Below are 14,773 nucleotides of genomic sequence, written 5' to 3' on the forward strand. Positions count from 1 at the left end.
CCCACACCCACACCCACACCCACTCCCACACCCAGCCTAACCCAGCCTAACCCAGCCTAACCCAACCTAACCCAACCTAACCCAACCCAACCTAACCCAACCCAACCCAACCCAACCCAACCCAACCCAACCCAACCCAACCCAACCCAACCCAACCCAACCCAACCTAACCCAACCTAACCCAGCCTAACCCAGCCTAACTCAACCTAACTCAACCTAACTCAACCTAACCCAACCCAACCCAACCCAACCCAACCTAACCCAGCCTAACCCAGTCTAACCCAGCCTAACCCAACCTAACCCAACCCAACCCAACCCAACCCAACCCAACCCAACCAAAAATTACAAAAATTGTGTTTTTTGAATTTTTTATGATTTTTTCGATTTTTGCAAATTGCAAAAAGTGTAAAAAAAGTTTTTGTTTCCAATTTCGATAAAACTAAGTTTATAAGGTAATTTTGACCCGAAAATTACAAAAATCGTGTTTATTTGACCATTAAATGAGTAATTTTCCAGATATTTTATGAAATTGCTTTGAATTGAGCGATATCTTAAAAACTATTTGTTCTATCGTCAAATAAAACTTGAATATTAAGTATGTGAACTAAATATGCTCAAAGTGTGGAGTAGAATGAATTTATATAATGATTGATTGATATAAGTTTGAGAACTGTTGCTGGACAACTGCTCTCAAATGGTCGTCTTCTCTATCATTACTTTATTTAATTTGTTATTAATTAACTATTAGTACCTGATAAAGGTATATGTAGCTACATACCAACCTACCTAATTAATTAAATAATTTAATTTTTAATTAAAATAAATAAAAATCATGCAATCACCAATCTGGAGATATGTAAATACCAACTTATGTAAATGTAATAAATAATGTTGATCGGTACCTACCTAATACTTACAAATCTCTCTGTATGAAAAAAATACGAAAACGAGACAGATTTGATTTGATTTTTTTGCTGGTTTGAATGATTGATTTTTAACATGTTCAATTTTGCAAGATCATTTTCTACTTTTTTCTTGTGTTTATTTTTTAAAATATTATTTGGATTGATTATGACAAAACATAAAATTTCCTTGTTCTTACTTTAAGCTATCTCTATTATGTTTAACTTCTTTTGATAACTCATAACTCATTTTTTGGAATGAAAAACACAAACTTTGGACAAAAAATATGAATTTACTGATTGTAAGTTATTTTCCTAGGTAATATATATATTATATATTAATTACAATTATTACAATTACATAAGTACAATGTAATGAACTGTAACTGTAGGTTCATACTTATTGAAATAGTATCTAAATTTATTATATTTTATTAATTAATATTAATATTTGAATTGTTTGTTTTATTATTGTTATTGTTATTATTATTTATTTTAAACTTAAAATCTAAATTAGATTGTTAATGATAATAAAATTCTATAAAAATTATATTTTATGATTATTCAACTAACCCTCTATATCAATTTGAATGTTGCTTTGTTTGTAATTTTGAGATTTAGCAGACTAGGTTTGAATTTGAAAATTAGGACATTTTAAAACCTTATTTCGAAAAGTTATTAAGATATTTTAAAGATATTTTTTATTTTTGATAATACTTTTTAGCTTACATTCACCCTTGTACGAAATATAGGTGCCAGGACCACACTTTCTTCAAAAATTCTATAGGTAGGTTAAATTTGACCACAAACTTGAAAAGTATGACCCAAATTTAGTACAATTAGATACTTCGTTTATTAAAATTGGATACTATTTGGATGTGATAGAGCAAAATTTAATTTAATGGATTTTGATGACGTCATCAAGTTCAAAAATTCAATTTTTTTCATTATACAAATTTTATCCGATTTGAATGGAATTTTTTTTGAAACCTACTATTTTTGGGCCATAATTTTCATTTTTGATGTTATTTTTTAGCTAACATTCACCTTTGTGCGAAATATAGGTACCAGGGTGGAAAATTTTCGAAAACCTTTTAAAGCCATAATAGTATTGGTTTCTTAAACTCTTCTTTTACATACTTTTGAGCCAAGATTTTGGTAGTAGCATTAGCATTAATCGAAGGTGGTATGAAAAGGCATAAATGATCTGTTAACTGTTATTGTAATACCACAGGCTAGGTACATATTTAATAATGCAGTTTTATTCTGCTACTCCAAGTAAGAACTCTACACTCAGAGTACTCCAACTTTAACAAACAAACATTAGTTTCGTATATCATTAACAGATGACACTAGCATCGAAGCAAATGTTAGTTTAATTTGTTAACCATAGATGTCATCAGCATCGAAGCTAATGTTAATTCCATTTTCCAACAATAGATGGCACGAACTTCGAAGTAAATGGTTAGTTCCAATTGACAGTCATAGATAACACAACAACATGTCGGTAAACCTGTTTCACCATTTATCCTGCTATTATTATTTTAGTCGAACTAACAATGTTTTGAGTTTGACATTTTATACATAACTAATTGCAATAAAGTTTGCGTGGGATCATAATATGTCAAGCAGTTGCTCTCTAAATGCTCCACCAGATTCCACAATTGCTACAATTATTAAATGTATGTTTTAGAAATATCTATTGCTCATTTACGAACTCGACCTCACTTTTTAAGTCCTAAGTACGCTATAAAAATTTCGCTTGATATCTCGTTCGAGATATATGATAGAACATACGTTGGGGATTTTCTGCGACGAGGTTTGAATCCTTTATCTACTGTTTTGAACCAAGATTTAAAATCGCGAGCCTCCGATCGAAGGGTAGATAAAAACCGCTAAAATTTAAATAATTTCATGGAGGTTTTTTAGGCATTGCTATAGAAATATATGCTACTTTTTACAAATTTCGCCCATTTATCTACGCGAAATTTTTTTGAAAAACTTTCAGCGTATATATCTCCCCTCCAATTGAAGATAGATGGACGAAAGTTGGATCGAAGTGGCAGATACCTCCATTGTTATAATTATATACCCATACAGTAAAAGTCTCTACAAAATAAAAAATTTACCCGTCGTTTGAAAATAGAAATAGTCCAATTGATGGTACCTAAATAGCAAATCTGACAACACTGCTTTGAACACCAAATATTAAGGCCAAGTTTTTTAGATACACTTTTAATTAAACAAATTTTAAAATGAACAAAAAAAATAAGTAGTAACTACTGTTAATGTTAATGAATATTGTTCGATGAACTTTGAATAATTTTTTAATTATTGATTATTTGCATTTAATTAGATCAAAATGATAAACAAAACAAAGCTAATATAATACTAATACTAATGTTTAATAAAAATTATTATTAGGGTTGCCATCAAAACTCTTAAGTTTAAACAAATGCTTAACCCAGAGATCAGTATAGTTATTATATGGGAATATCATTTATGTGTTTGTGATATGTATGTAAGAGTGACTATCTTTCTTTACTTACTTGATGTTGAAAAACAAACGATTCCATAATCAACACTGTCTATACATGGTATTTCAACAATTAATTCAGCTAATTTTTTGGTTTCATTAGTTTACTACATTTTAGTCTTGACAATGATTGTTTCTTGCGTTTTTTAAACATTAAACTAATCCGATTGGAATGCTTTTTTTTATAATACTATCAACTTTTAGCTTTATTTTTATAAGAACAAAAATTATACTATTGTTTTGATTCCAAATAAATTATACCTTTGTCCGAGGACCGAAGGCACATTTCGCAAACCGTAGGCAACGGCGAAAAACCGGAAAGATGGCAACCCTAAGTATAGTGCGCTGCGAATGTAAATAGAATCGTGGTGTGTGTACTGTGTGTGTGTTGTATCGTACGCCTGTACACCTGCACGCCTTCCTCACATACGTGCTACACTAATATTAATACTAACACCTACTAGTTCAAGAGCTGGTGAGCTGGTGGTTTTTTAAAAAATGCAATTTGTACATCTGTCCTTTTGTATTCCTTTGTAAGGAGAATATTTGGTATAAGTGTTCATAAAATTCATTCCTGGTTGATCTCTCGTCTGTCCGTCTGTCTGTAAACACGATAACTTAGCGCGCTTAGGACGTGTGTAGTCAGGCTAAGTTCGTAAATGAGTAACATAGGTCAACTCTTAAAAAAAAAACTATTTCGTAATTAACACAGTCTATACATGGTATTTCAACAGTTAACTCATTCAATTTGTTTGCTTTCACTTATTTAAATAAAAATGCCACAGATAAATGTCTAAAATTACACAGAAATGATATTGAAGTCATATCTCATACCGTTTTGTTTTTATTTCAAATTAAAATGTATGAGCCCAATTTGATCGATCAAAGGCCAACTAAAAGGTTCAGGGTCGAGAGGACGCAATCCTGACGGCCCCCCCCCCCCCGCTGGTACAATCATAGGTATGCAAGGAAATAACATTAAAAAAAATGAGTTCCAGCTCCCTGTAGCAGTAGCTTACAGTTAATAAATAACAAACCAAAGATAATTATATGTAACGTTAGAGTGTAACATTGTTACGTTGTACCTGTACCTGTACCTGTAGAAGTGTAAGTGTACACAACTACATAACACTGTAGAGTCCAGTACAGTACAGTACAGTACAAGCTGCCTCAGTTTCCAATCCATTCATTTTCTAGTACGTACGTTACTCCTTTAAAACGACATCTCTACTTCTATTATATTCCTTTTTGGTAAAAAACTCCTGCTTTAAATAATATAAGAGCATAAAATAGTAACTGTAAACTAAACTATTGTAACTATAGACTCTAATGCCAAAATCACACACCCAACACGGTCCATGATACCACGATACCACGATACATCACTGAAAATATCTTGAAAAACGGCAATCATTCAAAATCAAACCTTTCAAGTCCAAATTCCCCATCAATTCGAGATGCGATATTTCTCTATCTCGATCGAAGTTTTCAATTTATTTAAGGAGGGTGACTCACCATTAATAGAAAAACATAAATTATTAGATAATGATCTAAATTGTTAATGTTAATTACCCTATTTTTGGGGGGTTCTAAGGCAAATGAAAATCAAAATAATTCAAAAATCGAATTTATTTGACAACTAAACGAATAGTTATCTTAAAGCCAAAATAACTGGATTTTTGTATTTTTTCGAAAAAAATTTTATCGAATTCCGAAAAAACACCTTAAAAAAATTGCAAAAAATCGAGATTTTCCGATTTCGATACAACTCTACAAAAACATAAGGTCATTATGACCCAAAAAGTTCAAAATTTTGTTCATGCGTTGTTTTTGAGATAACATCTAAAATTTAATCCATTATTGCGGTTTTTGTATCTCTATTATCCGAAAAATCTTAAAACTTTGTTAAGATTTGTTCCTGTTTTTAAGGGTATGGATAAAACGCACCGGCCTAGAAGGTAATAAGTTAGAATCTATAACGAGCCATATTACGGATGTAGAAGAGGCTTTATCTGTAGGTACTAGGTGAATTGGTGGATGGACAAATGATTTCTTTTTGTTTGTTATTTTCAAACCAAATTCAGATGCACCACCAAAGTCCACCCATACAGACTACAAACTACAAACTACAAACTATAGACCCATACAGAACCATACAGAATCATACAGAAGCAGATAGGATAGAAATAAAATGTAATTTCACGCATACAGAGCTAAACATGTGTGTAATTTGAGTGTGAAGTCACACTGTCACAAATCACAGTCACAGTCACAGTGACTACCGTCAGGATACACAGGATAACACAGGCACAGGATAATGACGTTAGATGAGATCCCAAATGATTATATTATTGTAGACAATACATTACAGCTGATTATAGGTCACATTTTTAATATAGGTACAGAAAGTTCAGTCAATAATCAATATTGAACTCTACAAGTGTACAGTTCAGACGTGAGATTGTAGGATCTTAGGGGATTCTTAGAGGACATTCATAAATTACGTAAGTTATTGGTGGTTGGGGGTGGGGTAGGTTGAGGGTTTAGATAATTTATTCATATGCTTATGCGGCGGGAGGAAGGGAGTTAACTTTATTCCGATAATGGAAAAACTAACCAAACTTGGATCACTTTAATCCTTTATTTTGCTTAATTTCGAATGTTTTATAATGAATTTCATCGGAAATGGTTTCATTAGAAATAATCATGTAAGCATTCATCAGTCGCGTTGTATCAACTAAACGCGAACGTACCAATTGTTTACCAATTAAAAAGGCAACACCATATCATCCGCGTAATAATCATTGCATATCTCATTTTTAAATTGAAAGCTTAAAAAATCGAAACTAACAGCTTAAAATATCAACAATGATAGCATAGGTACGTTTTTGGACCGGAAAAATTGAGTAAATTTATTTATGGAGTAAATATTATTTTTCAAGACAGCATAAGTTTTTTCTTCTTTCAAATATTTTCTAAATTCCCTGTAAATATGTGAATGTACATGTACTTCGACCAGAGACTATTTAAACCCAGAAAAGTACTCGAAATCAGTTAGTAATAAATAAACATCTTATCAGTGAGCAACAAATAAACAATCCCTAATACTATAAACAAAATAAACAAAACAAAAAAATGAAATCGCTGTATTTAATTATTTGCACAGCGATTTTGTTAACACAACAATGTCAAAGTTTAAAATATGATAACGAGTATGATAATAACATTTCCACGAATAATCAGTTGTCAGATACAGATCGGATGTCGGATGATAATAGAAGTGATAACAATATAAGTGAACAGATAATCAGTGATAAATATTTAAATAATTTTATTAAGCGATTATTGATGAAAACTTCCAAGTCGTTGATTAATCATCAATTGATTAATAAGTTATCAAATACGACTACATCCACGCTATCATTAATCAAACATAATAAGCGATTCACGGCTGATGTTGAAAATAAGGAGACACGCGATCCTGATCGGGTCACACGTAACGAAGATTTTTTAGGTAGTCGTGGACGAAGACAACACGACTCAAGTGATCCCGTTATGATTGATCATGAAAAGAAATTTTCAAATGATTTTTTAGGAAGTCGTGGTAAAAAGTATGAGGAATTTTTAGGTAGTCGTGGACGCCGTCACGATGAGGAATTCTTTGGTAGTCGTGGACGTCGAACTTATAAGAATGATGATCGAGATCATTCGATTAATCGACGAATTAATGAAGAATTCTTAGGTACATAATATTTTAATCATTTTTAATTACGTTGTCTCCTTAGGCTGTTCCCAAGAAAATACGCATTTAACGACGATCTTGAAAGTTTTAAATTTCATTTGCTTATTTTAAACGGAGAAAATAGTGTGAGAACCATCTGTGACATTTATGTCGACGCCCAAAATCGTCAAATTTGTTTCAACTTCGTGATCGACAAATTTTTCACAATCTTCAAGTCTTAAAATCAAAAAATTTTCATTGTTTTAAAAATATTTATGGAAATTCAAGTCGTAAATAAACTTATTTTCTTTGGAAATAAATTCAGCTGATCTTGGATGTCTATTTAATTTTTCGATAGAAATTTCAGACAAACAATTTTCAAGAGTCTTTGCTTGTTAAATGTTTGTATGAAATGAAAATTTTAATTTTCAGGGAGTCGAGGACGTCGAATGGATGATTTTTTAGGAAGCCGTGGTAAACGTTTTGATGAATTTTATGGTAGCCGAGGTCGACGACAAAGTTATTTATCATCGATGGACATCGATTGTCCAAATACAAACTCAAACTATTGTGATGAATCGAAAGAAAATAATTTTTTATTAAATGGTTACGATAATTATCTAAAGCAACATTTGCATCAACAATTGATCAACGATGAAAATTCCATGACAATGTTAATAAATAAGAAATCGAATAAAAATAATCAACAAACTCGAGTTGACACACAAATTGTTCGGGAACCATTTTGGGCACATCGTGGCAAAAAAGATAATTTCCATAGATCATCACATCATGTGAATAATGTTTGGCACAATGATTTATTATTTGCTGATGAGCCGTATTGGGTTTTGGTCATAGACGACCATATTACGACTACACGACAAACTAAAAATAACAATCATTTACCATCGCCATTTGATAATGGACCATCGTCCACTGATAGTACTTTTACAGTTTTAAATAACGACAATCCCTTTATATTATCACGCGGATAAATTTTTGATAAATTATTACCCGAACCATCAAAATATTATTCAATACTTCTCTTGTTCACTTAACTACAATTCACTTCGATTAATAATTTTCAATTTTTTTTTGATAAAACGGAAGATTTATATAAAAAATGATGAAAAAAACTCAAAAAATTGTGGGGGTACTGTTAGCTCTTTTTAGATACAAAACATAACTTTGATCCAAAAAAACATGTAAATCAAATTCGTTTTATAATAAAATGAAGGATTTTTAGTAGTTCTACGAAAGTTAGAGTTCGCTACTCAATTTCTGATTGAAATTTATTTTCAATTTCGTTATTATTTCAATTAAAAAAAAGGCTGGACCAGTATCATTCAATTCTCTGCGATTTTCCTGTTTTATCATTTCTAGACTTTTGATAGTTTTTTAAGGGAGGAATATTTCTTTTTTTTTTAAAAACAAATTAAAGAACAGTGAATCTAGTGAATTGTAGTTGATGTAGGTATCTAATAATATTTTGATGACTTCTGTACTTGAAATAATCAAATAAAACAAATGAAATTAAAATACAAATATCATGAAAAGATTTTAAAATGTAAATATAAACAAATAAAAAAAAGAATTCGTACATATCATTACAGTTTTTAATTATTTTATTTAATTTTACCTTAATTTATACCTAACAAGTGACAAAAAAAAAAACAATTGACTGAGTTAATTGTTAAATGCCATGTATAGACATAGTCAATTACGCAATCGTTTTTATTTTTATATCATGTGAGTAAAGAAAAATATCTACTCTTAGATAGCCACACATTTACTCCCTCGTGGGTAAATAGTGTTGTTATGGGTAAGTAATTTTCAAACAAAAGTGTTCCATGTCTAACGGTTTACAAGATGGGTCCTACGGACCAAAGACCCAATTGACCTATGTTGTTCATTTACGAACTTGACCCCACTTTTTACGTCCTAAGCACGCTATAAAAATTTCAGCTTGATATCTCTTTTCATTTTTGAGTTAAGAAATATTAAATGCGTGAAAAGTATGACTGTAGTAATGGAGTTCTGCTGCTCATAAATTTATTTTATTTGTGGAGCAACCTGTATAAATTGTATCCGGTATTTGTCAATAACCGGAACTACGAGAGATGTAAAAATATAAAAACAGATTTAAAATAATTGTTTATGATTATTTGTAGCGTGGAGCAGTGCAGCCGTGGAGGGACATATTAGTTACACATTTTACAACATCGACATAGCTTTTTATTTGTTTTCGAAATGATTGAATATCAATAATTATTGATTAATCAATAATTCTATAAATAATTAAATAATTAGAAAATTATATTTAAATATGATTAGAAATATTAAGTATATTTATTATGTAATCATTTTTAATTACGTTATTTTTGTGATTGAATGTGAGGAGCCAACAGTTTTATTAAATCAAGGCACTATTGTTGGGGTAAGTGTGAAAAATTTAACTTCATTTCTTAGTTTAATCAAAATCAAATGTAAGAACGCAATTCATACAATTTCTTTGCTTCAAGATATGTCGAAATCAAAAAACACTAAAAATTGAAAAACTAAAGAAATTGTTTTCAATTTCATTCCATAAATTTTTCACCAAAAAATCTCTCTAGTTTATAAAAAAAAAAGCTCCAAAAATGTTTAAAATTTAATGAGGATATTATATTTTAGGTGCAAATATATCCAGAAAATTATCCAAACCCAATTCATGCATATTTGGGAATACCGTATGCTTTACCACCAATCGGAAGTCGGCGATTTGCTGTAAGTAACGGCTATTTTTATACCATGCATATATTTTATTATCTCATTTTCATGCTGAATAAATTGATTATTGATTTTAGCCGCCAGAAAAACATCCGGGGTGGAACAAAACATTATATGCAGCAAACATACCACCAAATTGTCCACATTTACCTTCAAAGAGGTCATCTGCGATCGAACAGCATCAGTCACGTTCATACGATTCCGATACTCAAAGTGAAGATTGTCTTTACTTAAATATTTGGACCCCTGTGGTAAGTCCACAAACGATTTTCCAAGACTGATTCCCCATTAAAATCTAATCGAATGTCGAATCTAATCGTTTGTTTTGCAGATATCAAAACGCATGATGAACACCAGAATTCCAGTGCTTGTATTTTTTGATGGAAATCACTATACAAATGTGAATGACCTACATCCAATCCCTGGACAAGATTTGGCCGCTGAAGGAATTGTTGTGATCACAGCAAATTATCGTTTAAATGTTTTTGGTTTTTTATGTTTTGGCAATCATGAGTCACGCGGTAATATGGGTCTGTTTGATCAATATATGGTCTTATTGTGGATACAAGAAAATATTAGCCAATTTGGTGGGGATCCAAATATTGTTACGTTTATGGGGTATTCCTCTGGCGCAACTAGTATTTTGTATCATTTGACATCTCCAAGAACTAAGGGTATAAATTTCTCAATTTTTTTAAAATTAAATCTATTTTTCCGAAAATCTCAAATTTTATTAAAATCTATTAAGTATATATTTTATTTTAGATTTATTCTCACATGTGATATTAATGTCGTCGGATAGCAGTGCATTAATCAATAATTATGAATATTTATCATATCAAGAACATGTAATCAATAATTCATTACAGATTGCTCAAAAAGTCGGGTGTCCAATCAGTGATCAACGACACACGTTGCAATGCTTACGCTATAATACATCTACTCAAAAATTATTATCAGCCTTTGAGGGAATATATTCTAACAACGAAAAGGTATTTACAAAATTTTGCTATTCAACAAGAAAAAAAATTAATTTTATTACAAAAATTTTTTCCCGAAAACTAGAACCGACGAAAAATGTACACAAAGTATTTTCTCCGAATTCAAAAAGTATTTTCTGGAATATTTTTTTGTTTTTCTAGAATGTTTCACAAAAGCACTAGTTGAAGTTAACTTGAAAAAAATCAACACACTTTTTTTATAGTTTTGGAGAAAATGAACACCTTTTTCTCAAAATAACCGTACATATTGAACTGATTTAAAAATTGATTGCATTTTTAGGCTCATAATAATTACATACCAATGCTAGGACCGATAGTTGATAATTTTTTACCATCAAAAGATCAATACATTATTCAAAATCCACTAGAAGCATTTAAACATGGACAATTATGGAATATTCCAATATTAATTGGATTCAATAACTTAGAAGTGATTAATGGTAAGTTTAGTACAACGCTCTGATATGTATTTGGCCATTTCTGAACGAGACAAACTTGTACTACAAAGACTCGGATTGGGGTGTTTGAAAGATGTATACCTTATAAGTTGGCTCCCAGACTACAGAGTAGATTTGGTTGTGAGTCTTTTTTTCCAGGTCTTATTCACTACGAGTTTTTTAAAATGTGGCTTATTATAGAATTTATTTTTTTTTTTTTAGATAAATGGATGCAAATGATTAAAAATATAAAGGACATAAATGAATTAAATCAATTTATAAACAATTCATTAATTGATTTAATTAAAAATGTTGTTAACATTTATAATTCAAACGATACAACGATATTGGATCTACATAAAAATCAAATAAATCAATTCATTTACAATTTAATTGATTGGAAATATTCAATGAATTTGAATGATCAAATCAATATGATTGATTTGAATCAATACATTTATGATGCTTTATATAAGATACAATTGATTTATTCGCAAGTGTTGTACGATGCACCGATTATTGAACAAATCAAATTGATTCAGAAGACAACACAGCCCATTTATTTTTATATATTTACATATTCCGATGCTTATGACTTGAATGTGTATCATTTTAACTTTACAGGTAAGTGAAAGTACATTTACATTTTGTAATATTAATTTAAAAAAGACATACTTATCATTTAGTAGTCAACCCAATATGTGTGTACATTCCCCATTAAAATTTTACAATCGGACAAAATGAAAAGTTACTTACTCCTCAATTGATTCCCTAGGTTCGATACATGGCAATGATCTTCCCTATTTATTTGGACCAACATTATTTCAACAAATAACCCGTCGTAGACCCAAAATTATTGAGAAATATTTAATGAAACAAATGAAAGCGTTATGGTCAAATTTTATTAAAATTGGGTAAGCTAGCATTATTTGATGGGGGCCTAAAAGAGTACAAAGATTACATACAAAGTATATATTTAATTGGTAGGCATCCAACCGTACAAGTGTTCAACACATCACAATGGCGTCCTTTCAATGACAACTCATACATACAAATAATTGGAGCTTCTTCTTTATCACAGAATCAATTTGAGCCAAACGACAAAACAAATTTTAATGTGGACCTCTATTTACATGACATCACTTTTTGGAATGATTATCTTATCAAATTCATACGAGATTCTTATCAGTTATGTAAATTATCGTCATCTTATTTTATTCAAAATAATTTTACTATTGGTGAGTCATTATATTTTACTCAGAATCAGTTATGTTATTTTTACTCCAACACCAAGCAAATTGGCAAATTGTGTACTCGCGTGAGAGTGTCCAACGCAAACGTTACTAAGTTATTTTAGACGAGAAAATTTAACATTTACCGTGAAAATTTTATAAGTTAGATGGATCGTGATGCCGTAAAAAAAGAAAACATAAAAAACTTTAGTTTTACGCTTTTTCGATATTTTTAAAGAATTTTTTTACATATACGTGATACAAATTGCCTAGTTTACGATATTTTTATATTATTTTCTTACATTTACGCCATACAAGTTGCCTAGTTGACTAGTTGACTAGTCTCGTGACAGCTGAACTACTTTTAAGAGTCTATTAGTGACGCCAATGATTCTTCTAAAACACTTGTTGTTGAATTAAAAATATTAATTGATTAATATTAATATTAATAATAATAATAAATATTAATTGTTGTAGATGCATTCAAGAATAATAATCATCACACACAAATCTATAGACATGCAACATATACACTGACCGGACTCGTGATTGCGTTACTAATTCTATTGTTTATATGCATTGTTTTAATTAAACAACGGTCAAAAGAAAGATTTAATAATATCGATTTTTAAATTCATCAACAACTCCAAACCTTTTTAGAGTTTTCCATTTATAATTTATTATTACCAACAAATTGATTAATTTTTATTCATATTTGTATATATTTTATGTGTATTCAATATATTATTAATTATTAATATTGATATTTTTAATTTTGACCAACTCCTTCCCCCATAATGCAAGTTACGTATTTTGCAAGAAAATCTGATATGATAAAAGGAAATGAATATTATGGAAATGGATTTAACAAATTCAGAAAAAATGAAAATTGGTGGTCAGGATAATTTAGAGAAGAACAAGGATTAATATTTTAAACAGGATTAAACGATCTTGAACGAGATAAACCGATTAATTACGGATATCAAAGAGAAACAACAACCGAAAAACTTCAAAAAGAGTCTGTGAGTACATGGGTTTACAAACAGACTGACTGACTGAGTAAGCTAGACAGACACAATAATCACTGATCACTGATAGTACATGGACAGACTTACTTAGCTTGTTCAACCTTTTAATCATTTTTTCCCGAAAAGGTAGACTTATTCACAGTATTGAAGGTCAACGGGGAGGATAAGGGTAACTCTTAGAACACAATATATGAGTTTTCATGAATGTCTGATATAAACAAATATTGAAAATTCCGTTAATTCTGGGCATTTTCGCTTTTCCAACGTTTTTAAGGTTTTCAGAACTTCTAAAACCTCCAAATTGAACTCCAGGGTTGGAAATAGGTTAAATTAGTATCAAAGAAGCAGACTCGTGCGTAGGAATCATTCAAGAGGGTAGAGTTTAAACTTATATACACCTCTACACGGCTGGCGATACCCAATATTAGCAGGCATCTAATATTGGCTATCGCCAGTCAGAACAACTCAGGCTTGACAACTAACGATACTCTATTAATACTGTTTAACGAGACTTCCATGAGCTTTCACATAATTTAATAATCCATGTGAAATAAACCATATTCAACATGTCGCTAGCGAGAGGAGAACCATAAACTAGTTAGTTCAGTGGGAAAATTGTATATGCTGAAGGAGCATTTCAGGAGTAATTTTTTGATACATCATGTTTTTAAATATTAATATTTGGCGCTAACTAGATTATGGTGAGAGCAAAGCATTTCAAGAAATTTGGCCGGCATTGCATCATCGGTGCAAAGGCAATTGCTCCATTCTATTTAAAATAAATATCGGTAATACATTTTCGTTTTTCATTTATTACCCCCTCCTCGTTTAAATTCGGTAAATATGATCATATAGTGGTGGAGTTCTGCTGCTCAAAAGTTTTTTTATTGAAACATTTGGCTATCAAAAGCAGATGCAACTGTTGATTCTTGTGTAGTTATAATTTAGTACGCACTCGGTATACGTTCAACGTTCACGTTAGTGTGGGGGTTCAGTGCGCCTTGTTACAGTCATACAGTGTATTGTGTATTGTATACTACAGTGAAACATGTTCTAACAATTAACAAGTTTTATTCAATAATGTGCAAAAGTTTTATTGTGTAAATCAATTTGTTTAAATTTTAAAACAAACCAAAATAAGATAAAA

At 30.5% G+C, this 14,773-nt stretch overlaps 2 protein-coding genes across 2 annotated transcripts; both read left to right on the top strand.

The window, feature by feature from the left end:
* The first annotated feature begins 6,565 nt into the window (after nt 1-6,565).
* LOC123302567 lies at nt 6,566-8,226 on the top strand. The gene is made up of 2 exons (XM_044885539.1): nt 6,566-7,180; nt 7,592-8,226. The coding sequence occupies exons 1-2, from the start codon at nt 6,574-6,576 to the stop codon at nt 8,152-8,154; spliced, it is 1,170 nt and encodes a 389-aa protein (XP_044741474.1). The 5' UTR covers nt 6,566-6,573; the 3' UTR covers nt 8,155-8,226.
* Nucleotides 8,227-9,176: 950 nt separating this feature from the next.
* LOC123303093 (acetylcholinesterase 4) lies at nt 9,177-13,230 on the top strand. Its single transcript, XM_044886193.1, has 10 exons — nt 9,177-9,185; nt 9,833-9,925; nt 10,006-10,179; nt 10,260-10,602; nt 10,694-10,920; nt 11,210-11,369; nt 11,865-11,990; nt 12,142-12,280; nt 12,354-12,604; nt 13,076-13,230. The coding sequence occupies exons 1-10, from the start codon at nt 9,177-9,179 to the stop codon at nt 13,228-13,230; spliced, it is 1,677 nt and encodes a 558-aa protein (XP_044742128.1).
* Nucleotides 13,231-14,773: the final 1,543 nt, after the last annotated feature.

Source organism: Chrysoperla carnea, chromosome X (assembly GCF_905475395.1).
Source record: "Chrysoperla carnea chromosome X, inChrCarn1.1, whole genome shotgun sequence".
NCBI lineage: Eukaryota > Metazoa > Arthropoda > Insecta > Neuroptera > Chrysopidae > Chrysoperla > Chrysoperla carnea.

Bases quoted from the DNA above. Each gene is read 5' to 3' on its own strand.
- LOC123302567 (XM_044885539.1), top strand. From the start codon at position 6,574: ATGAAATCGCTGTATTTAATTATTTGCACAGCGATTTTGTTAACACAA. The intron at 7,181-7,591 runs GTACATAATATT...TTTAATTTTCAG, and splicing joins AATTAATGAAGAATTCTTAG to GGAGTCGAGGACGTCGAATG.
- LOC123303093 (XM_044886193.1), top strand. The intron at 10,180-10,259 runs GTAAGTCCACAA...TTTGTTTTGCAG, and splicing joins TAAATATTTGGACCCCTGTG to ATATCAAAACGCATGATGAA. The intron at 10,921-11,209 runs GTATTTACAAAA...TTGCATTTTTAG, and splicing joins TATATTCTAACAACGAAAAG to GCTCATAATAATTACATACC.